The sequence below is a fragment of the Sphaerodactylus townsendi genome, linkage group LG02, assembly GCF_021028975.2.
Source record: "Sphaerodactylus townsendi isolate TG3544 linkage group LG02, MPM_Stown_v2.3, whole genome shotgun sequence".
Taxonomy (NCBI): Eukaryota; Metazoa; Chordata; class Lepidosauria; order Squamata; family Sphaerodactylidae; genus Sphaerodactylus; species Sphaerodactylus townsendi.
This window is the reverse complement of record NC_059426.1, coordinates 85626199-85651161: the sequence shown is the minus strand read 5'-3', so window position 1 is coordinate 85651161 and position 24963 is coordinate 85626199. Positions and strand designations below refer to the sequence as shown.

General features: G+C 40.0%; 1 protein-coding gene across 13 annotated transcripts in view; it reads right to left on the bottom strand.

The window, feature by feature from the left end:
* SOX6 (SRY-box transcription factor 6) overlaps positions 1 to 24963 on the bottom strand; it is a 583835-nt gene that overhangs the window by 230049 nt on the left and 328823 nt on the right. For all 13 annotated transcript variants that reach the window (XM_048485157.1, XM_048485158.1, XM_048485155.1 and 10 more), the window contains one exon: positions 9603 to 9692. In XM_048485157.1, the coding sequence (XP_048341114.1) occupies positions 9603 to 9692 (90 nt within the window). The remainder of the gene's footprint in view (positions 1 to 9602; positions 9693 to 24963) is intronic.

Sequence of the window (24963 nt, the reverse complement as noted above, 5' to 3'; positions counted from 1 at the left end):
AAACCTGGCTGGTATCAGTAAGATACTCTCATGATGATACCTGCCAGGTTTGGTGAAGTTTGGTGCAGGGTGTCCAAAGTTATGGATCCTCAAAGTGTAGCCCCCATCTTTTATTAGCTCCCATTGGAAACAATGGAGGATGGGGGAACCCCCTTTGGGAGTCCATAACTTTGAATCCCCTAAACCAAACCTCACCAAACCTGGGTAGTATCATCAGGAGAGTCCCCCAAACAATCCCTGTAAATGCTGCTAGCCTAAACAATGCGTCCCCTGCAGGCCAAAAACCGAAAAACACTAAAAATGTTTTAAAAACCCACAAACGGGTGGGCGGAGCTTCGGACATGAAGGGGGGGTTGAACCCGAGAACCCCCCCCCCTTACCTACGTCCTTGCAGCAGGGTGAACAAGATGGTTGCCTCATCATGAGTAGGTAGACAATACCAGGAAGCGGGCAACAGCATGGTTCCATATGGAAATAGGCCCATAAGCGAGCCTACAACACTCCCCTGCCAGGAGGTGTCACTACCTCCACAGCGGCTGAGTTAACATGAGTAGCACAGCAGGAACCACTGACTGCATGGACCAACTTCAAACCTCTGCTTGCTAAGATCTTCCAACAGTCCCTCTTGACTTTAGCATATGCTAAGGGAATGCCAATGAATCACCACAATAGCACATGATGGCCCCTACTCACATACATGGCCAACTGGCACTGTGCCTGGGGAAGGACCCAAGAGGTTGATCCAGCCAGCCTGTGTAGGAAGAGCACCAGGCCCAGGCCCGGGAAGCCCATGCCCATTTCAGGGCTCAGTGTCATCCAGGTTTGGAGGACCCACTCTCGGCAGATGGGGCCTGGGGCCTGCATGGTCAAGGGAATCACCATGTGATCCGATGTGTAATTCCTTGGGCTATCCTGGGTGGCTGGTTTTACTGCAGTGTTAGTGATTGGTACATCAGGCTGGCACCTGGCAGCGTATCCAGTTACAACGATGTCCTGGAATACTCTCAAGAGAAGCAGGAGTTCAAAACTTGAAAATCCCCTTCCCTTGGTCAGAGAACCCATTCACATGTGAATTCTGAAATGGCCTGTGTTGCCTTAGCATGGGACCATCTTGGGGATGGGAGCCTGTCAGCAGCACAGGTCAGGATGGGAACTGCTGATAAGTGCCTAGCAAACCATTTCGCTGCGAGTGTGCTCCTCATGTCAACACAATTCCTTTCTAGACCCACTGACAACTGTGTGATGGGGCAGGTACCTCTGGGGTAGGATTCACCATAATGGGGTCTGGGTGCCTTTGTCCGAGGTACTGTTTCCCCCCCTTGGGCTTGGACAGTCTCCCAACATTCTGCTAGTGGTCAAAAGGCAGATGGGAGCTCCACTCCTGGGCTGGCTTCGCTAGCTCTCTCCTCCCCCTCTCCTCTACCTCCCTGATGGATGGCTGCCATCCAGTCCATCAGGGCCCTTCCCCACCCTTTTCATGCCAGCACTGCTAAGCCACCATTCCAGGTCCATGAACTGGCTTTTTGCTCAGTCATCTTGGAGATGGCCATGCTGCTGCGCTATCGCTGGCTGAATGCAGCTGGTCCCTCTCAGGATTGCTCTTGTTCTAATAATCCTACAATATTGAATGAAGGGCACAGAATTACAACCTTTTCATTCTCTTAAAACTTTTCTTTCTGCTTCCTTAATGCTACCAAGCAAAACATGAAAGCATCAGTTAGTTAATATTGGTAAGACATCACTTTCTGATATTCCATGGCTTTAGTAAATGTTGCCTTTTTCACTGATAAAGAGAGAGCTCTTTTGATGCCTTTATACAAGAATGAATGGTCCATATAAAGCTAAAAAGTTTTCTTATAAACAATAAAATAACCTATAAAACCCCTTAACTGCAACCTACAGCAAAAACTGCTTATAAAATGGCTTTCAAACTTAGAGACTAAGAACAGAGTATAGTCTTTTATTATAGCACTGAACACTCTAGGGGCACATGTCAATCTATAGCGTTTTAAAGTCATGTTTAAAAAGTATCTTGAGATACCATGGCATGCTTTCAAAATAATGGAAATGTCAACTACTCACATAATGTTCATATTATCCTTAATTAATATAAATTGCATCTAATTTCACTTCTGCTTAAATATATTGTTGCCCAAAATAAGAACCCTAATTGTTATGAGTAATTACTTTTACTGATGCATCAACACAATTGTTTAAATTCAACATATGCAGAAGCAGAACAGAGCATTACAAGTTTGAGGGCGGGGGGTTGTTCCATTCTTGATCCACACGTAATTTTTGTGGATCGCGTTCCTCCAGGTTCAGTCTCTAAACTTTGTGACTTTTAAAAGATTCAAGATCTCACTTGCAACTGCTGATTGACAAGCAGGCACTAATTAGAAAACAAAAGTTACCTGTATTTAACCTGTGCAGATAATTTGAAAGATGAATGCTAGGGAAACTTCAATATTATTTTATGAGAATGTGTTGCGATTATCATATGATTATCCCCATGGACAGTAATTTGTTTTCCCTTTAGGATATCACAACCATGGAAGCATTTCTTGCTGACCAATGCCAACAACTTCTTTGGAAATTAGGACTCCCTTTATTCAGGCCATGTCAATTTGTATGGACAGGTAAAATAGTAATAATCAAAAGAAGCTTAAAATGCAAACACTTGATAAATTTGCTTCATGAATAAGTAAGACATTCAATAAATAATAAAACTTTAGGAACAATTGTGTATACTACAAATGAAGCTGGATGAACTGGTTTCCACTTCAATAAGTGGTGCCACAGTTTACTGCACTTCAGAGTCAGAGTGTTTTCTCTCCACCACCACACACCTGAAAAAAACTACCAAATTTATCTATGCTACTGATCCCTTTTCATGGGATCACATCAGCCTTCAATAACAGTGTGAAATGACAGCAAATCTTGTGCTCATAACCGATTGAAATCAAAGGGCTTAGACTGAAGGAACTTTGCATAGGATTGCACTATTAATATGGCTGACTATGGAGATGCATACATCCTCACATATATGCCATTTATGCAACCCATTCCCCACATAGAGAGAGGATGCATGACTCAAACTGGTACACCCAAAGTGCCCTAGAACATGCATATTTATTTGCATATTTATTTTTAAGTGTTTATATGCTGCCTCATACTAGCATCTCTAGGCGGCTTACATAAGTTAAAAGTAATTAAAAATCACAATAAAACATAATCAATAAAATATAACATTAAAACTTCAAGAAAAATAGCCCTAAAATAACCCAATACTGACTCCTTCACCCCACCCCACCCTAGACCAGCTGATGAGGGAAATTAGCCAAATGCCTGGGAGAAGATAAAGGTATCCAGGGAAATTAGCCAAATGCCTGGGAGAAGAGAAAGGTCTTTGTCATGTGCCTTTGCCATAAAGGGTAGGCATATGGCTAATCTCCAAAGGAAGACTATTCCAGAGCCTGGGTACAATCACAGAGAAAGGCCTCCGACATGCCTCCACTCCCCACACACACATACACACCCTTTGGCAGGGAGAGATACAACTAGGAGTGCCTCCCCCTATGACCTCAGTGCCTGGGCAGATACATACAGGCATAGGCACTCCTTCAGGTAGGCAGCCCAAGACACTTGGGGCTCTGTATGTCAACATCAACACCATGAATTAGGCCTGGGAGCTAATCAGAAGCCAGTGCAGTTCCTTAAGAACCACTGTGATGTGCATCCAGCCAGATATACTGGCTAACAGACTACCCATCACATGATACATGAATTCCAGCATCTGGAACATGAATTCCAGCATCTGGAACATCTTCATTTCAGCATATGCACCCAGTCTGGAGCAATATAACCCCATCCAGAACCAGGTACCCTGTGATCTCATGGACTTGGGAGCCCAGAACACAGAGAACATCTGAACTGTAATTATACAATAGATCTTACACTTAGTGGATGGAGAGTTCATTAACTGAAGATCTATATTTTATACCATACAATGTCTAAAGTGTACAGAGTGGCATTACACCTGCATTAACCAGCACTGTGTTTCCTAAGTATGATCTCCATCATAACTTAATGAAGAATACTATCAAGTCATTTTGCATGATGTGCCCATATTTTAACATACACTCTAATGTCTCCACCAGTACAACCTATTATTAGAAGCTTTTTAGTGTTGTTTTTTTCTTGTATAATGTAAGGCAAATTATGTAAAACACACCAAACCAGTTATTCTGGAAGCTGTCGCTCGCTTGCTACAAACAATCAGTTTCCACAGAGTGGAGGAAAAACTGCATCAGACAAATTAGAATTTTGCATCTTAAAATTCCTGTGGAAATCAGGTGCATTTTAAGCATCAGGTTTGATTATTTAATCAGGCAACTTGCATTTTGCCCTGGCTAATTTAGAAAGCTTATAATATTTTACTCATAAAATAATTGTGCACCTGTTGTGATGGAAACCTATTTAAACAAATCTTAATAGGTATTACAATTTGTTCTAAACATAAGCAAGCTAGCTGATCACTTAGTTCAAGCTATAAAACGACACTCTAAAAGCTGATAACAGTATTATTTTGTTCAACAGCTTGGTAAGAACTGTTATGCCCACATTAATACATGCTAGCCAACAACAGCAAGTTAGGGTATACTTACCTGAAGAATTGATTAGCGTATATACTCGTGTATAAGTCAACCCGCATATAAGTCAAGGCACCTAATTTTACCTCAAAAAACTGAGAAAACGTATTGACTCGCATATAAGTCTAGGGTGGGAAATGCAGCAGCGACTGGTAACTTTCAAAAATAAAAATAGTTCTGGCTGCTTGAAGAGTGAAAAAAATTACTGTGTGCCTAAAAACGAAAATGCACAAGCATACGGTTAGCAGCACAACAAGTCAAGGACTCCCACCATACTGCCTTCTCCCTGTCCACCCCATAATCTCAGGGCAACAGCCAGGAAAGAGCTGACATCTTACCTGGGTCTTGACCCCTCCCCTTTCATGTTCACCAAGTTTCCAGATCATCTGAGAGCAGCAGCCTGTCCCCACTTCCCCACCTGAGGTATTTTTTTATGTGAAGACATAACTACTTTGCTGTTTATGGAATAATTGTTGGTGCTCAATGGAATTTAAGTATAAGTGTAGAACTTTTCCTAATACAATGTCATGGGACTACATTGGTGGGATAAAAAATATCTTTAACGATATAGAAGACACTTCATACAAACAGCTTGCTGTGTAGAATGCATATAGAAATACATTAACTGAATTCTGAAATTCTTGGAAGTTTCCAAACTAATAAGTGTACAACACTTTAGGTCAGCACTAAAGATCAATGTAAACATTATGAAACCTGAAAACCATATTTTTTTTCCAGGAAAGTTGCAATAAATACATAAAACCCTGAAATCAAAGTTGTGTCTTCATACATATTACAAGTTTCTTATAAAATGAAAATACCCAAAGCATCCTAGTACCGAAGTATATTTATTCAGTATATATCACATGGAAGTACCTAAACAGCTCACCATCAAGTCAAGCTTTAAAATTGAAATAATAAAAGTCCAATGGCACCATAAAGACTAACATCATTTATTTCAATGAGAGCTTTTGTCAGTTACAAATCTCTTCTGTAATTCACTTCTGTGATCCATTTCTATGATCACAAATGAATTTTGGGTCCCACTGGATTTCTGTTTTATTTTGTTACAATACATTAGCAACAGATTTGCAATTCACATATAAATAACTGTGTACTTGTTCTTGCCCTAAGTAATGTTCAACTGTAAAAATGCTATTGCCTACAAGTGTTAGGGGTTTTCTTTTGTTCCATATTTACACTGATTTCTGACATTGGAACCTACTCATCTTTTCCTATATATGGATAGTTTAAAACCCTAGCAGTTAACAAGAATTCTAATGTATCCTAACACTTTAGACCTTAATCACAGAGAATGGAATTTTTGCTTGTAGTTTTTGTTTGAGTTTTAATTAAGAGAAAAAACCCTTGTATCTCCATTCCTGTGTTTTTAATTGCTCATATGTATATCATGTAGACTTCAAAAGAAGTAAAAGATGTTTATAACAGAGAGCACAAAGTAGTGCTTTGAAATGTCTACAGCCGTACAAAGTGGCATAATTAAAAACCTATGGGTGCTCCTGTGATATACAAGCCGTATGAATTTATAAAGGAGGCTGCTGTATACACTGATATTATGTGTAAAGGAATGTCAGCGCTATTAGAAAAATAATCTCAATGTATTTTTGATAAACCATTAAAAAACTAATACGGTAATAGCTACAGCTTTCCATAGCTCACATAGTCTCTAACTTAGGAAGCCGGGTTCTTGGGGAGAATTGCCTACCTCCAGCTCCCATTTACTGCGATTGCTCTGTTGTTAGTATGAGAAAAAAACTGCTGTTGGAAAAATTGTTACATCAGTCCCAGAGAAAACACAGTTACGTCAGCATACTCTAAGAATCACCAGAAATGATTCCTTTAATTCCTAGAGTGGTTTCCCCTGGAAGTAGTATGATTCCATTGTGCAGATAATCCCCCAATTTCTCTCCTCTCCTCTCAGACTCCTCCAAGTACAATGTCAATAGCTGACAACAATATCTGTGCGTTCTAGTGTCATACATGCTGATCTTTTGACTCCTTTTCTCCATCTGAATTTTTCATACACACAGAACAGTTTTTAAACCTTCTTCTAAAAAATAGCAGGCAACACTTTACCAGAATATATCACAACATTCATATTACTGTAATATATGTAGCATTGTTCCTCATAGTTCTCCTCCCCTTAGCTACTGAAAAAGATGAAACTATTCCTATCACAAGCCATCAGCATGAAACCTGATATGGATCAAGGAATACGCACAATAATCTCTCACTGAGTGGATGAGCAGGTCCTATCTGTCAAGCTGTAAAAGTCTAGAAACCACCATAAGTCTCACTTTTAGTGAAATTACATACACAAAACATAGACCATTTTTAAAAGGAAGGCCCATTAATATAAATGAAAATTACTGTAAAGTATAGGGGCAATTAAAAGACTGTACTCAAGTAACAGATCCATACAATGCAAGCACATTTTTGCAGTGGCAAAGCTATTCACATCAGTCAATGTCTATCCCAAAATAGAGCACACTGTACAAAGGAAGGCTACATGTGACATTTAAGCTACAACGCCTATAAATACAGATTGTGTTCCAGTAGTGTCCTTCTCCAGAAATGGAAGACAGAACACTTAACACAGTAAATAGTGGCCCAGAAGCCATTCATCTACAGATTTGTTAGAACAATCCTGTCTCTTGGAGATAGCCCAACAGCTTGTGTCACTTAATGATTGACCTTGCATCTTTGATCTTGAAAGTCCTGTGTATTGAGAGAAACGGTTGCAGGCTATTTCCCTGGGACAGCAGCAACATGAAACAAGAAAACGAAAAACAAGCTATTTACAGTGATATATGACATCTTCCCTTCCGACCTTTGATTGGAAGAGGGTATCTAGGAAGATGAAAAATGGAGGCAAACACCTGAGTAGTCCAAATTATGTTAGGAGACAGGAGCCTTTTTTATTTTTCCTTTTTAAAGAAATATAAACAAACCTGTTTTATGATTTTGAATATATAATTACAGGGATAGTTCTACAGAAACTACTTTCTATTAGTTAATATTGGGTACAATTCAGTGACTTGCATAAACTCAGTCAAAATGTTCATGCCTGCCCAGCTGAATTTTTAAGCTTTACCGCAGAACAACTGACTCAAACCATATCTCATTGCTTTGAGAAGCCTACTCAGTTTGTCGCATGGCATGAGGCATAGGTCTCCAACCTTTTTTGAAATGCAGACACCTTTAGAATTCTGAAAATGGCTGCCACAGGATGGTGGACACAACTAAAAAATTGCTGCCACAGGATGGAGAGCCAACCACAGTGACTGACAAAAGAAGTATAGCCAGCCAGAAAAGCCTTATCTGGTTCTGAACAGTTTCTAAAAAAAACCTTGCTGAGTGCCAGAAAGGTGCTTGTGGGTTTAATGGTACCCATGGGCACCATGTTGTTGACCACCAGCATGAAAGATTGATGTTGCAGGAAAATAAACCTATTGCCCCCCGTGAGCTAACAAAACTACTTCTATAGCTTTTTGGATTATCACAATTGCTTGTAGTCATGCAATTCCCACTCAACCAAACTTAAAACTATGATCAAGATTTAATTAGGTAGATCTCTATTTCTCATGGATCTGGCCCAGATTTATGTCCATGGGCACAATAATCAGGGAAGACCTCTGCAAGGAGGACAGATAAAATACAGACGTATACATTTAAATAAAAGAACTTGCAGCTGCCATTCATTTCCACTGGGCCTGCTTAAGAACCAATTCCTGCGGAATATTAAGTGGCACATTTCTATACAACGTAGGAGTAACTGTAAACAAAGAAATATGCCAAAAAAATTAAACATTTCATTTCTAACTTTTGCCTTATTAACACTATAATAAAAATATTGTCACACAAAATTTTAGAAGTTACAACTATTAAATCCCCATATTAAGACAAAAATGCATGTTTTGCACAGGTAACTTTAAAAAATCTATTTGAAATATATTTCGAGCAAACATGGATAGCATTGCAAACATGTGGTGCTGGCATGACGGCTTTTTCCTTTTTTTCCTGGCACCCTTCCCCATAACTGAGATGCCAGTCTTCAAACAGAAGGACACTTTTTCAAAGGGAGAGTGTGTGCTTCATTTATCCTCAAGAACAACGCCTTCCTGCTAAAGTAAACAACTCCCCAGTAACAGTCAGTGCAAAGATCAGCTCTTCCTCAGAGATCCACACCTCTCTTCCTTACAATCAGCATTCTTTTTTCCTAATAGCTTAACCTGTTTTCTTCTTACTTCACTGAACTGTTCCAAATTATCAGTAATAATTCTTATTGAGGGAGCAAATGATGTCACTAAACAAAAATTTAAAAAATCAAATCAAATCAAGATACTTAAATTTCCTAGTTTCCAAATACACCTAACAAAGGATTTCTGTTCAGAATCTCTTATGGAAGACTGCTGGAATTATTCTGAAGGGCCTTCAGAACTGTAACCTAAGGAAGTATCTAGGAATCACACAGATACTCTGATTCCTGACTACATATTCTGGTTTACAATTGGAAGCATGAGAAAGATCCTAAGGAAATGAAGGGAACTTTCTGCTAGAATAATTGTGGTTCCTCATTGCCGTGTTTATCAAAGGAGATTGTTCTCAAGTGTACACATCTTATGCTGCTGCTCCAGCAACAGTCTCTGCCAGCCAAAATGAACAAGATAGCAGACTTAAGCTAAAACATTATTTGTATTGTTCAGTGATTTCAAAACAGATCTGGTCCACAAAATAAGACACACCTTGACATACTCCCAAACACGTGAGTAGCTTCCTCACTGAAGACATTTGATTCACTATAAGAACAGAATTTACATTAATATTCTTGAGAGTTCAGATGGTACATCAATTGGAGACTTTTGCATTATTTTAAAATATGTTTAAAGGCTGCTTTCCAAATTAAAATGTGTCTGTGTTATTTGGTACCTTTGATTTCTCCAAGGAGTTCACTCGAGTTTAATCTTTCCATTTTCTCCTTCCAGTCTTTCGAAAGTAGCTTTTCCATGCAAGTTGAATCTATTGGGGAAGGGGAGGAGAGAAACAATTAATGTAGATCTACAGTATATAAAATGAAAATGTTTTGAAGAGTTGAAAAAAATGAAGACTTTGAGGTGGCATAGTTCCCACAATTCTTCAGCATTATAATTAGTTGTATCCAGTGTTCTTCATTGGAAGACACTGACAGTTGTGTACCTTTGTTGCATGGCCCGCCCCACAGCAGTCTAAAATGACCCTGTAAAAATTAGCTTCCATTATTGCAAGGCCTGCATGAACTAATATCCATATGGGTCAGAGACAAGGAACAGGAGGCAAAAATCACTCCTGCCTCCTCTGTCATTGGAGATATACTGAAAGTAGAAAAGGGCCATTTTCCCCCTTTCACCCCTCATTTCAGCTGCCATCAATAGATACTCAGCCTATGACTGGGTTTTTTCAAGGCTTAGAAAATAGTATTGGGGAGAGCCCCCCCCCCCCAGTATTTATGCACAATCCTTGCAGCCTCCATTGTATTCAATGTAATATCTGTACTAAAAATGAAAAAAAGTTGTTTTCCCTTTACATTTGACTGGAAGAACAAAAAAGAGGGAAAGTTCTATATATTACAGACCAATGTATATTATCTATAGAGCTTGGAATTGTCTCTTGGTAACCGATGATAAAATAAACCAGTTGTCACAAGGGATCCTAATGGTTTACAAACAATTTCAAGCAAGGGTGGATTGAGTCCCATCTAACATCTGTTGGGTTCCCTGGAAAACTCCTTTATTAAAATTAACAGAAACTCTGGCCCTTTCCGCAAGACAGGTTTGATGAAGCGGCCTGGGACCTAAAACGCTGGCCCCTAGGAGCCTTGTTCTCGCCTGAGCGGTATCGGAAGCTGCCGTTGCCTCTACCTCGCTCCTCGAAACAGATTTACGGAAAACAGCAGCTTCGAAGTCAGCTGTCGTGCTAACGGTAGCGGCTCAAAGGTGTCTTCCTTCCCCCCATGTTCAGTCAACTCTACCTGCTCTATGCCCTCCGGCAATACTTTCTCATTGGTTGAGGCTCAGGGACACTTCCGTTCTGCCCTGCGATGCCGGAGCAGTCGCGCAGGGCAGGGGGCGTGTCTCCTGGCCTCAGTGACGTGCTGGAGGGCCGCAGAGCAGGTAGGTCAACTGGACAACGGTGCAGCACGGCGCCGTCGTCCCGGCAGGTTCTGGGACCGTTCATGCGAACGGTCCCAGAGGGGTTGGGTCGGCATCATGTACACCGACCCAACCCTTACCGCGGCCGTGCGGAAATGGCCTCTGTTAAGTTGCGATTATTGTGATCATATAATTTGTGATTATTGTGATCATATAATTTCCACATCTCAGCAACAGAACATGAGCCTGAGATTCCCCTCTCACATGAATACAGTCATCAGTCCAGAAGCAGCTCACAAAACAATATGACCTTAGCAGATCAAGGTGCAACTAAATTGGTATCCAAGTGTCTTCATGTCAAGCCCCGGATCTGTACTCAAATCAGACTCTGCAGCTTGAAGTTTTAGAAGTCTTTATTGGCAGACATCAGCGGATGAGGGAAAAAGTAAATTCTGTTGGCACATTCAAAAAACCCAATATATCAACCCCTGTTCACCTCCCCCCTTCCCATTTCCCTGACTGTCCCACACTACAGAAGACATGAAAGACAGGAATGCTGGATGGACTCAAGGTCAGAAGACTGAAATAAAGCCGCCTTGCCTTGGGTGCCTCTACTTAATTACCTAGGAAAAGTGAAAGTAATTTTCCATCAGCCTGTGCATCCCCCATCTCCCTGGTGCTTCCCTACTTGATGCCAAGCTCCCACCTAACACTTTGGGGCATCTTACAGCCTAATAAATTTGTTGTGGCATAACTTTCATGAGCCAAAGTCCATTTTACCTGATAAAGTATTACTCGTCATAAGCAGAACACATAATTTATACCCATCTCACAAAAAATGTACCTTAGTACAATCAGGGGACAGAAGAAGACCCAGTGTGCTGGGATACCTAGCAATGACCCACCTGATGGGGCAGGACACAGCCTTGAACCCAACAGCAAGGCTCACTTAGGTGAAGCAGGATTGGACCAGGGAAGGCCACAGGTGGTCAGAGTAGCCACAGCAACAGGGCAGCTTTGGCACCTTGCTCCAGGAAGGCCCAGAAGGTGTGAAGGCAAGGAGAAAGCCTGGAGGAGAACGCAATGCCTCTAGGCCCTGGTGGTTTAAGGCAGGGCATGGCTATAGACAACAAAGGCTGGCTGGGAAACAAAGAAAAGAAAGGTGGAGCTTAGCTGAAGCACCAGGTATGAAGCTGGAGATATATGAGAAGAAAGGGGAAATAAGAGGAGACTGACTGGAGAAGAAGTAGGAAGCGGGTTGCAACACTTTCCCCCTATATTGCAGTGTAACGCTAAGGTAAGCGCACCTCAAGGCAAATTAAAGCTACCTTTTTAAGAAATAGTATCTAGGCTGGTGATTTCGAAACATCACAGACCCAGGTATAATAATTCCTGCCCCCAGACAATGCTATACCCAACAATCTGAGAAACAGGTCTACCGTTTGTTCGTTTGATTGATTTTTACCCCATCCTTTCCTGACAAAGCCAGGCTTAGGTCGATTTTCAAATCATGATTAGATGTGTGCTTGTCACTCCAAATATCCAGGTTTCCTGCAGTACTGCCCACTTCACCAGCGCCGAATGCACATTCACACTGTTTCTGGCACTCCCCCCCCCCCCCCAGCATGTGTTATTTTAGAACCTGGAAGAAAGTAGACCTTTTCGAAAAATGCGTGGGCAATCTGGAGCAGTGGGGAAGTTTTGGGGGGGGGGGGTGAATCCATATTCGAACTACCTGCCCTTGCGAGTGATATGGAGCCTCCCATCCAATCCGGATGCAGTGGGCTGTGCACGATGCACATGCAGCCCTTTTTTTAATTTCGTGGACCAGAGATCCACATGGATACAAAGCAACATGGGGCCGGTTTTGACTGATTGACTGAGTAGAAGGCAATACAAAGCAGTGCTACACGTCGTATCTATGTGGATCCGAGTACATGGAGGTGTGCGGAAACAGGGCTTTGTTTTAATCGCCTGTTTCTTCGTCTCCGCGTAGAGTCGTTCTGCACATGCTCATGCAGACGTGGATCCATCAGTTTGAAAGTAACAAAAATTCCCACCCACCCCAGCACAACGCAGCAGCCAATCAGGATTGCCCCTGAGCAGATCGCGCATTTGATCCGCTGACAGTGGGGACTCCTGCATAGATGCTGCATTTCTGGGAACAAGGGGGCAGAAGCTGCAGTGGGGACCATGAAACAGTGTTCAAATGGTCCCGAATCTTACCAAACTGGTTTGTATCTACTTTCATTTTTGAAGTGGGGAATCGATCTTAGAGTGGCTAACAATAGATAAACACTATTAGGCATAACAGAGCTTTGTTTATCACCTTTCTTGGGTAGGAGGGAATATTTTCTGCAGCAATATATTCTAAAGCTGTGATCGTATTAACAAAAATGACATCTATCATCCACATAATCAGAAACATTCTTGATTAAGTGCTTCTGATCATAGGAGACAGGACAACATCTACATGTGTACAGACTGTACATGCATATAGTCTCCTAACAAAACAAACATGCATATAAGGAGTGGGAACAGCATGCTCAGTCCTTCTCCCCTTCTATGTGTGTTGTCTTTGTCCAAAAATATGTACATAATTTACCACAGAATGCACCAAACACTTTCCTGTAGTTTGCATTGCAGAGAAAGGTTTCAGCCAAGTCTGCCCATCTATTTAAGGAACTTCAAAGTTCCTTGTAACACAGTTTTAAATCACCAAATAGATAAAGGGCTCAGTCCCCCAAATATGACAAAATTTATGCATATTGTCATTTTATCATAAGAAAGATTAAAGTAGAACCTATAAGCAAGTTATAGCTCCAACACTGTATAAGCGCTTTCAGAAAGACAACACAGCTTGTGTATTTTTCCCCAAGTAATATTTTAGTAGGAAAGCCAATTTACTAATTATATCCTTTCAGTAGAGAGACAAAATTAAGAAGCTGTAAGTTGCAATAGGCAACATTAAAATACTTGTTACACAATAAAACAAATAATTTAATTTTAACAATTACCAGCTTTTATTACTTTTATGAGCTTTGGCCAGATAATAGAAGAATCAACAAATAACCATCAATTACCAATAGAACATTATAATTTGTCCTCTTCTATGATATCATCAGTTTAAAAAGATGTCTCTCTTGTGCCCTGCCAAAATTTCAAGTCCTTATCCCTATAAAAATGAACAATGTTGGGCTTTATTTTGATATTTTACGTAAGTTCCAAATAAAATATTTTAGCTGGGACACTTTTTTTCTGAGTTTCTGACAAAAATTATAAGAGTAAATGAACTGCAGAATGTAGAAGCCATGAGATTGCTGATTCTCAATACAGTTTTAATTTTTAAAGAAGACTTGTTAATCAGAGCAGCTGATTAAAAAAAAATCAAACCTAAATGACAATGAATATGTATAAAGATAATCTGGCCATTTTCCCATTGATAATGCAAACAAATCACTGTAGCATTCATTTCATCTGTCATAATGGAATATGTACATCAGAAAATATTTAGACAGTTCTACTACTATATATTTCCATATATTGTGCTGTGACAAATGAAGAATTGTGTTTGGGTAAGACAGAAATCAGAAAACTATACATTCTGCTAAAGTACACTTTCAAAGGGACATCAATAAGCATTCAAATGACCATCAAGTTGCAGAAAGGAAAAATCAGAAAAAAAACCCCTCATGGTTACCTAACCTAAAGATATTTGTTAAAAAAAACTACACAATGAAGAATGTGTCCTTCTCACACCCATATTTGCCAACATTCCACACATGAAAAGAGGGTCATTCTGGTTCATGGGTCTAGCATATAAAATGTGTCTAGCATATGGGCCTAGCATATAAAATGTGGCAAATAATGATAGCACCAATGACATCCAAAGTAGACTTAAAGAGGCCACAAGTAAAAAAGCGAGAACTAGAATGCATACATACAAAGTATTCATAATGGTGCTAGAGGATAAAAAATATAGAAGCGAATTGAATACATGAAATATACATACAGACAGTATTTTGTATTCATACTTCTTAAAGGACAATGGTCTCATTTTCCATCCTTAAAATTAATAATCAGTATTTCTTCTAAAATTCTACTATTCAACCTCATCATAAAATTCAAAGTAGTTTTATACTTCCAACACAGATTAAAGCCCATCTTCCAACACAGATTACAGTTCCCTATGATCAGTAAGACAAAAAAACCCCAAAGTACATACAGCCTGCCCTTTCTATATGACAATCGAATCTAACTGTGAGATTAAACCATTGGAAATAAATGTTGTGCAAGAGGAAAAGGGAGATCCTAAATTCCGTTTGAGAGATTGATAGAGTTCAGGTTTTCAGTTAATGGGGTAAAAGGAAGAGAGAACTATAATTTAACAACAGCAGTTTAACAACAGCTTCAGCAAGATTGCAGACAGTCAAATTACCTGTGTTGTATTTTCCATGCATTGAACAAACTACATTAGATGCCTGTTTACTTTCAGTCATAACTCAAAATCATACAACTATCCTTTAATATAGTATGCAAAATGCTATATGCTTCTCTTGAAATTTTTATTTTATTTTACTAATGACTTTTTTCTTTTTTGAAAAAGGCAAATGATGAATATGCTATGTTGCTATCGTATGTAGTATATAATGATAATGATTTTGTGGTAAAGCCACAAAAAAAGCAGACAATTGTCAGACTGGAGCCTGGCAACCAGCAGAGGAGCCGCAGGTGGGAAGTGAGCTCCACAGAATTGACCAAAATACTTTTGTTTTCCCAAGAAGAGGCTCTCACAGCAAAATACTTTATCTCAATCTTCTGACCTTGGGTTCATCTGCATTCCTGCTCTTTGTGCCTTCTGTGCAAAGGCTGTGCAGTGTGGGATAGTATTACGGGCTAGGGAGGGGGGAGGAACAATGGGGTTTGATATACTAGGGTTGTTTGAAGGTTCTGGCAGAACCTCCCTTTTCCCTCTTACCCATGTATCTACCAATAAAGGCTACTTAACCTTCAAGTTACAGAGTCTGAGAGTCTCAAAGTGGCTTACAAGTGCCTTTTCATCCCCTCTCCACAACAGACATCTTATGAGATAGGTGGGGTTGAGAAAGTTCAAAGAGAACCATGACTAGCCTAAGATACCCCAGCAGGCTTCATGTGTAGGAGCAGGGAAACAAACCTGGTTCATCAGATTAAGAGTCCACTGCTCATGTGGAAGAATGGGGAATCTGTCTTAACCATTATACCCTGCTGATTCCATGAAAAGAGATGTGTTTGTTACTGTACTATTAAGCCTTTGCTACTTTAACTTATGTACTAAATAATATTCTTTTCAGAAGAGAAGTTGGAGCACCTAATACTGAAGTGGTATATGGAGTACTGTTTAGTACAGACAGACAGAGATGTCTTTATTGGCATAGATTAGCATACAATTCAAAATGGTAGCACATATCATAGTTTTCTATTTTCTTATGTTATACTCTTAAATACCCAAGAAGAATCACAGCACACAGAAAACAAAATAATGTTCCAAAGCAGGTTGCCATCTTCATTACCATCTAAAAATAGGAGTCCTGTACAAAGCTTGCATTCACTTTTTTACATGACCATATTGGACTCTGTTAGTTTCTGAAATATTCACTTTTACTGAATGGATCTATTGGGACTTTTTGTCAATTTCTGATCACAGGTCGATTCCCCACCCACCATTAGATGTGCGCTCCTCACGGCAAATACCCCAGGGTCCTGCAGCACTCCCCACTACACCAGCAGTGACAACACAGCAACAACGCAGTCACCCCGATTCTGTCGCTCCTCTTACCCCTCAGCGCGCGTCATTTCAGATCCTGGTCGGAAGTACACCTTTTTGAAACCACGCGCCGAACATGGAGCAGGGGTCCCCTCCACTTTCACTTTTGAAGTGGGGAAAGGGCCACAGATTTTGCTCTGAACAGTCCCCGTGCCAAGTTTTCAAAATCCCCGAATCATTTTTAATAGCAACCTCATGAATGAAACTCATGACTGAAAAAAGTTATGCTGCTTCTAGAATTTTGGGAAGAGAAGTGAAAATGTAATAAATAACTACTGTCTCTAAAAGCATATTGAATGACTTGTACATATGATTATCACATTGTACAACTTGTTTGGTCGTGAGACCATTCATGTCTACTATTAAGGCATCAGGGGACATACTCAGAAAAACACGGCTAAGAGGAAAAAAACTGTTAAAATATGATAAGAGGAAGAACTCCACAACTCTTAACAAAAACAAGGTGAGCCGCTGTTTTTTTAAAAAAAGTTGAAAATAATGTTTCTGTGATTAGAAGACGTGATGAAAACAATTAACATTTGTCCACAGAGTAATCAATCTGTTTTGGAATGGAAGGAATCCTTGACTACTGATGAAGAACAAGTGTGCTATCACAGGCAAAGCCTTCTGACCAAATAAAAGTCATCTTGATCCTATCAAGGGTAGGTTCTCTCCCTCCCCTTCTCTTTCTCACCCACTACAATCTCCAGTCTCATGACCTTCAATAAACGAGCAAGCTCAGTTCTATCTTGTCTGAATAATACGTGACCTTCAAATGGCCTGCATATAGGGGAGTTTTTAGGTTACCTATGCATAACTTTCTTTGACACACAGCTATGAAGAATACATTCATGCCATTTGTGTTTTGTTTCTTATGGTAAAAATCAGACATAAAAGAAAGCCTAAATGTGCACATGCTGCAGCAAAACTTCAAAGCCCTTACTGTCAGACATTATTTCAAATCAGTTTTGACTTTCTGAGACTCAATAAAACACTATAGTAAACAGTGGCGTATTTATAACATCCACATCACTGGTAATAATGATCAACTGTCTTACTCTTGAAGCTTTGAGAAGAGCTCCACTTTCAACATGTAATAATACTATAAACCAATAATTATTTCAAATATAGTTCTAAAACCATTACAACGTGTTTGTATACAATTCTTCTCATTCAATGCATGACACGGTGACAGAATGAAACAGTAAACTGATTTATTAGTAATGATTGCAAATGCATGGTAGATCTATAATCATAATGGAAATGCATCCAGAAAAGAACGTAAATCAAATGCATTATTCTTCCTCCCCCCCCCAAAAAATATGAAAAATATAATTACAAATACAAATATGTAGCCTAGTGACAAGGAGGATACATGAGTCCCAACAGAGGGCACAGTCCACTAAGGGGGATGCTGGAGAGCTTGGCTGGTCTCACTCCCTTGCTGAGACTGGCCCCACTGGTGATTCCCTATGACACTGACTTGGAGAGAGAATCCAGGGAGGACTCCGAACCGGACACCACACGAGATGACTCCATGAGAGTTCCAAGCAATGGGCAACCATGTCAGAGGTGAACTACAGATATGTCAACCAGCTGGTTCTCATGGACAAAGCACTCAGCATAGAATATGTCCACAATTTTCTGAGAGCACAAGATCCAGTGCTGGGCATTGTCGAGGTGGTATCAAGCGAAGCTGCCAATAGTGGATGGCATAATGCAGATTGCTGGTGACATTTGGGAAAAGCCAGCCTTGAAGTTATCTTCAACCCATAACATTGAGAACAGTTATGAGAGTCCAAATCCCAAAGGGGATTTTTCTACCACCATCCCTCCCCAGCTCCCTAGTAGTAAAGGTGGTGCCGTCCAAAGCTAAGTCAGGCTCAGTGCTGACATCTCTAAATAAGGAAGGGAGGAAGCTGGACACCCTGGGACACCACAGTTATTTTGCAGGAGCAATGATGCTCTGTGTGGTGAGCTATTCCACCATGCTGGGATGCTATCAATATTATCTATTGGATCATTGATAGTATACAAGGGGAAACCTTGGAAGTATTGCACTTCCTACATGTCCCATCTCCTCTGCCATTTTCCTCATTGTATCCTTCCCTTCCACAACCTTTTCCCCAGATTCCTGTCTCTTAATTCATTGTCTAATGTGCAACCTTCCTTCAGTTTCCTTGCATCTTTGACCCCATCCCCTTAGCTCCCCAACCTTCTTTCCAGTTGCAGAATGTCTGAAAAGGGCGAAACCCACCCCAGGAACTGGTTCTGGTGGGTTTTCCAGACTATGTGGCCTGAATTTCAAATACAAAGATAAATGTATATATGACACTGTCTTATACTGAATCAAACCATCCATCCATTTAACACAGTATCATGAACCAAGACTAACAGTGGCTATTTATGGTCTCAGGCAAACAAAAGTCTTCCTAGGGCCTGCTATCTAGTATCCTTGTAGATATCAGCAATTGGTCCCCAGTTCTGCATACAAGCCATATAATCTGTCTCCAAATCATGGTGCACAGAGACTGTAGGGAATGTAGGGAATTTAGTTATCTCCAAAAGGTTTGTCTGATATAGAGAAGTGTGGCCTGTGCCAATGCAACTTTTAAGTCACAAAGTATTAAGTAGTCTGCAGAAAAACTGGAAAACAGTGATCAAATTGATGCACAAAACTTATCACTGAGTTAACACTACCCTTCTGAACGCTTGCAATATAAGCAGCCAGTCTCGAGGTCAGAAACTGCATAGGGTAGCTGCTGTTCTACAGCATTGCTAAACTGGATCAGACTTGACATATCAGTTCCAGAGGAAAGGCTTCTGCCTCCCCCCAGAATCTGTTGCACCTGACCCAAACAGCACAGTGGGACCTGAAACAGAGATTACTGGGGCCAAGGATGTCTGGAAGATACCAGCATCATTGAAACACAGAATCCGGTTATAAATTAAGACAGCAATTTTTAACCATTCTAACCAGATGCAAATGTACATAATAAAACTAGGATACAATAGGGAAAGAAAAAGATAAAAGGGTGGAGTTACTAGAAATACAGCAAATACAAATATAAAAGAATGGAAAGAAGTAGGAGAATGGGGAGGAGGGGAGAGGGAAGAGGAAGGGAGAGGTCAAATGATAAAAACCATAGCTGCCTCAACTACATACCTGGTGGAACAGCTCAAACTTTCAAGCCCTCAGAACTGCATTAAATTTCTCAAGACCTGGGTCTCAGAACATTCTACCAGATCTGAAAAAGTCCTGACTCTGGCTGAAGTGAGCCAGACATCTTTTTGGATAGGGATCACCAGTATATTTTCATTCATTGATGGTAATGATGGTAATGACCATTGGGGGACAGTGGGAGAGACAGTCCCAGAGGTATGCAGGCCCCAGATCATTTAGGATATCAGCCTGGTATGCCTTTTGGATAGATCCACCCTGGTTCCAAACTTGGGTCAGTATTTCCACTTATCACTTACCTGCAAAACCATTGTTCCAAGAGGAGTCAGGCTTCATCCCTCTCCCCAGATGTGCCACAAGACTCCTATCAGATTCAAAAGATGCCAGTCTGTCACAGTACACCCAACCTCTAGGCCTGTTCTGGACACATCCCTTATCAAACCAGATGCCTCAGTTCATTTGCCAATTAACCTTGCCAAACTAGTTGAGGCCTAACTAGTTTATAACCAGGCCTATTTAATTGACAAAATCTCACCATAGTGACCAACTAATCTTGTGCTGTGCCAGGGAAGAGGTGTAGGTCATCTGTAGCAAAAAATGCCTGAAAGTGAGAGGATACAGATGCATAAGCAGTCCGCTGCAGTTTTCTGATTGGCTGACTGATCTGCAGCTGAACAGATAGTGCCCTGTGCTTTTGAGATTGATGGATCCAGGGCAAATTGGTCCATGGCATTACCTGCTATGAATGCCTTCTATATAAGGAAATGAGTGACTCTGCAGTTTCTATACATCTTTCCCCCTCTTTGATGAAAAAAAAAATCCACAGTAAAATTAAAACTGGTCAGAGCTTTGAGAATTCGCTTAAACTTTTAATTAAACTCTCCAAGCCCTCAAAAATAATTAAGCAAAAGACATGCATATTTTTTTTACTCTGAACTCCACACATATTCCCAAAATATTACTAGCTCTGACATGAAACTCTGGCCTTCCAATTCTAAATGCTGGGATATAAATATTAACTGCTGTCAGGCTTGTTATCAAAGCTAAGCTTGACTTGGGAAAAGAGCTTGCAGGCTATACTAAGCCAGTCCTGAATGGTTTGCTGTAGAATTTTTTTTAATCCCTCATGAAACCCTCAATGCACACAGATAAAATACCATATGCTACATATGCACCCTCCCCCATTTCGGCTCCCTCTCCAAAAGCAGGGAAAGCCCAAGTTTCAGTCCTGAACTCTTTTCCTTTAATTTATTTATTAAAAAACAAACCTTTCACCTTTCAGATGTTTTTGTACTCTTAAAATAGATCATACAATGCCATATTCCCTTTATTTTTAGCAAAGAAAGAAGAGGAAAGCATGCTTTTCCCATACAGCAAGGCACAGATATAAACATCAACACAGATGCTCTGTGAGAGAGAGCTGGGCTTCTCAGGCACTTGATCATTAAGGAATGCGCCAACTGTTTTAGATAATCTTGTGCCAGCTCAAATTCTGCTCCACACTCCCCTCTGGGAGTGGTCAGTTTTGTCCTACTCCTAATTTTTCATTTTGCTCACTCCTCCAGATTTTTCTTTCTCATTTACAGAATATATCATGGAAAAGAAAGAAAGAAAGAAAGAAAGAAAGAAAGAAAGAAAGAAAGAAAGAAAGAAAGAAAGAAAGAAAGAAAGAAAGAAAGAAAGAAAGAAAGAAAGAAACTTTTAGACAATTAACCCTCCCCTCTTCTTTCAGATAAATTACCAAGTATCAAATGCAATCTGTTTCCTTTGTTTACTCAATATGAACAATTTGTAAATGACTCAAGGATAAAATTCAGAAAATGTTGTGTTAAATTAGAACCATTATAAACATGCTAATGACTACTCAACTAAAACATTCAATGTGGAAAAATATATTTAGCTCCTGAGAAAGTCTTGTTGTATTGCCACAGAGCTATTTGAACATTAAATTGTATGATTTTCTCCCAGAAAATGTTAATTTCAAGAGCATCATACCAGACAAAATCTATTTGGTATGTCATATTTCCATATGTCATCACAACTTAGATACAATGTTCAGAGAAATATTCATAAAAATACATTTTCCTGATCTATTGGTTATAAAACACAGCATACTTCACATAGCCACTATTCTGTCCCCAAGCACAATTACCTCTTATTTAATCTTTCGATTAACCTTATATGCTAAAGAAATATAGTTTCACAGTTCACACAACAATTGGCAATAGTTAGCAAAAGACATTTTGAGAAGGTTTCAAGAAGCACTATACATCTATTTTGTTCTCGTTATGCACGTATTAGATAGTCTAACAACCAACAGCAATTATAAAATCTTCTGTTTAACAAGCAATCACTTGTACCTGCCTAAGTGAGTCTTAAAAGATGCTAGGAAAATCTCATATATCCATGGCACAGATTTCCTTTTCCGCCCAAATGTTAATTTCCATGATAACGAGTAATTGTATCACTCATCCAAAGAGAACACAAGCTTCATATTCTATATGTGTTCAAGCTATGTAAACGTTAAGGAGTTTCAGTCTGCTGAAAGCCCTACATCTGGGCTTTCCAATCTCCAGGTGGCACCTGGAGATCTCCCTCTATTACAGCTGATGGCCAGATGACCTGGAGGGTGGACTCTATGGTTCCCCTGGAGGGTGGACTCTATGGTATTTTTCCTTGTTGAGGTCCCTCCCCTCCCAGGTTGCACTCCCCAGATCTCCAGGTATTTTCAAATTCAGAGCTGGCAAACCTACCTATAATTTTCTACTTTTTGTCAGGAATGTATACAAAGTGTCATATAAATGAGATAAAAACAAGCTTATAGAGCACTGCTAGCAAAGTACTCTTTCTTAGTAATGTACACTTTATGTAGCTTAACAACTCAAAAAGGTTCTTCCCTTTTCCCCTTGACTACAACTCATTTCATATGAAGTAAAATATTATTTTTCCCAATTTAACATTATGTATATCAGGGGTTGTCAGTATGGTATCTATGAGTGCTTTGGCACCCACCATCACCTGGCATCTACCAAGTGTTTTTAGAATGTGGGTGGGACCTGGTGCAACTTCTGCCCAGCAAAGCATCTGATTGGCTACTGGAGATTTGACTGGCTGTTTATATATTTTAATGGGGTTTTTTTGGTAGCAGCTGCCACTATAGCACAAGGATCTTCATTGTGCAACTGAAATTAACCTGCAACAGCCATTTTGTGGCTGGCGTTGCCCCTACAACAGCCATTTCCTGACAGTCATTTTGTGCTGCACCCAACACACTGTCTTAGAATTTAAAAAGTGTCCACAGGCTTTAAAAGGTTGGGGACCCCATATATATGAATACCTTTCACTGTAACAATATTACAAGTTTTCATTAGTCTCACAACTACATTAAGCTATGGCGTGAACTATTGATTTGCCCAAGTCTAAAGTACATTCAACAGATACCTCACATTCATCCACATCCAGCCTGCTTTGTTGAATGCAGCCATAGTAAGCTGAAAGTTGACATAAGAGACCAAGACAGGAAGAAGAGAGAATATTAACTCTCTTCCTTCATGCCATGTTTTATTAAAAATCATTTATTTTCTAAGCTGCTGTTTCCTTCTATAAGAGAAAAGATACTAACTGCATCTCCTTCAATGTAAAGGAAAATGCAGCAGGAACATGGGTCTCTCTAATATTCTGAAGAATTTTTTTGGGGGGGGGGGCATCACGTGTTCCCTTTTGGTTGTATTCAGAATACAGAGTCAACAGATACGTTCTTCCTTGAGCACCCAATAAAACACTTCCAGCATAGGCACCCCTAGAGACAGCATGATCAGAAAAACTAAAGCAAATATTTGAAGATCCTCTGACTGGCAAAAAGGTACTGCAAACTGACTGTAGAATGGAGTTCTGGTAAGCCTCTGGCACCCTGGAGTCAATAATACAATCACGAAACCCTCAGGACTGATCAAGGATCACAACCATTCCTGCCTGCTTGCCCAAGTGTACTTTCAAAAGGAAAAATCATGCTATCAAATGTTCTGGATAGAATTAACAATAAGCAATCAGATAATAAGAATCAGGATTATTGTATTAAGGCATGCATAAAAATTAAACTCATATCCCAAAAATAATATCTTAGAAGTATTAACATGCTCTTACTGTGAAACAGAAAGTCTAAAGTGAAGTAAAGGGAGCCTGCCAAGGGTTTCTTTTCTTATGTAAAAATAGACAAAGGACCACATAATAAGCTCTTGATTTGAAATTACTTCAAATGACGATAAGAAAAATGAAAACAATAGTTACAATCTCATCTTTGTTTATGGCTTCCCAAGGTCTATGCAGCTCATAAATGCAGTTCTTTCCAAAATACCCTGGCAAAATTATTCCTTCACCTCTTCTAAAAAATAGGCATATTTTCAAGTTTCAAGATTCTGCCAATAAAAGCAGGGGGAAAACCCTACCTGTTATTACAGTAATGTATAGATTCTGAGGTTCAACATGGCAGTTGCAGATGGCTGCCATGGCTGTTTCTGTAATAAGCCAAGGTAGTGAAGATGCTTGCATCATTTACCCACCATCCCTCCAGCTAGTCTTCCTTCATCATCCCCCAGGCATCTTTAAAAGCAATGTGACGTGTCCATTTCTATTACCTGAATTCTCACTGTATTTAAAGAAGCCCAGAGAACACACCAGGAAACAGTGTGAGCCCCTCCAACTTCTAGCAGGAGTACAGGTGAGAGGTGATGAAGTGAGAGGCAGAGGAGTACATGGAAGCAGCATCAGGCAGCTACCCTTGTTCAGTCACCACTGAGGGTCACCTTTTAAAATATGGAACCTGACATGCTCCCTTTGAGATATCAGATGTAATCTCAAGAAGCATGAAAATGTATACTTACAAAATGTGCTAATTAATGTTCAAAGTATAATATAGGCTGATAAAAGAACAACTTTGGGCCAGTAATGGACATCTTCACTTGAGGGTGGAACTAAGACATTAAACTTACATTTTAAAAGTTTCATTTATAATGTTTCTGCCTGGAAAATACAGCCTCCACTTCAGCCTCAGGGGCCCTCTGAAGGTGCTTCTATGGGCTTATCTGTACATTACAATATGAGTTGTGTCAGGGTTCTACCACACAACTCGCTACTATATGTGCATAGGGAGACTCACTTTAACAAAATGCTCAACTG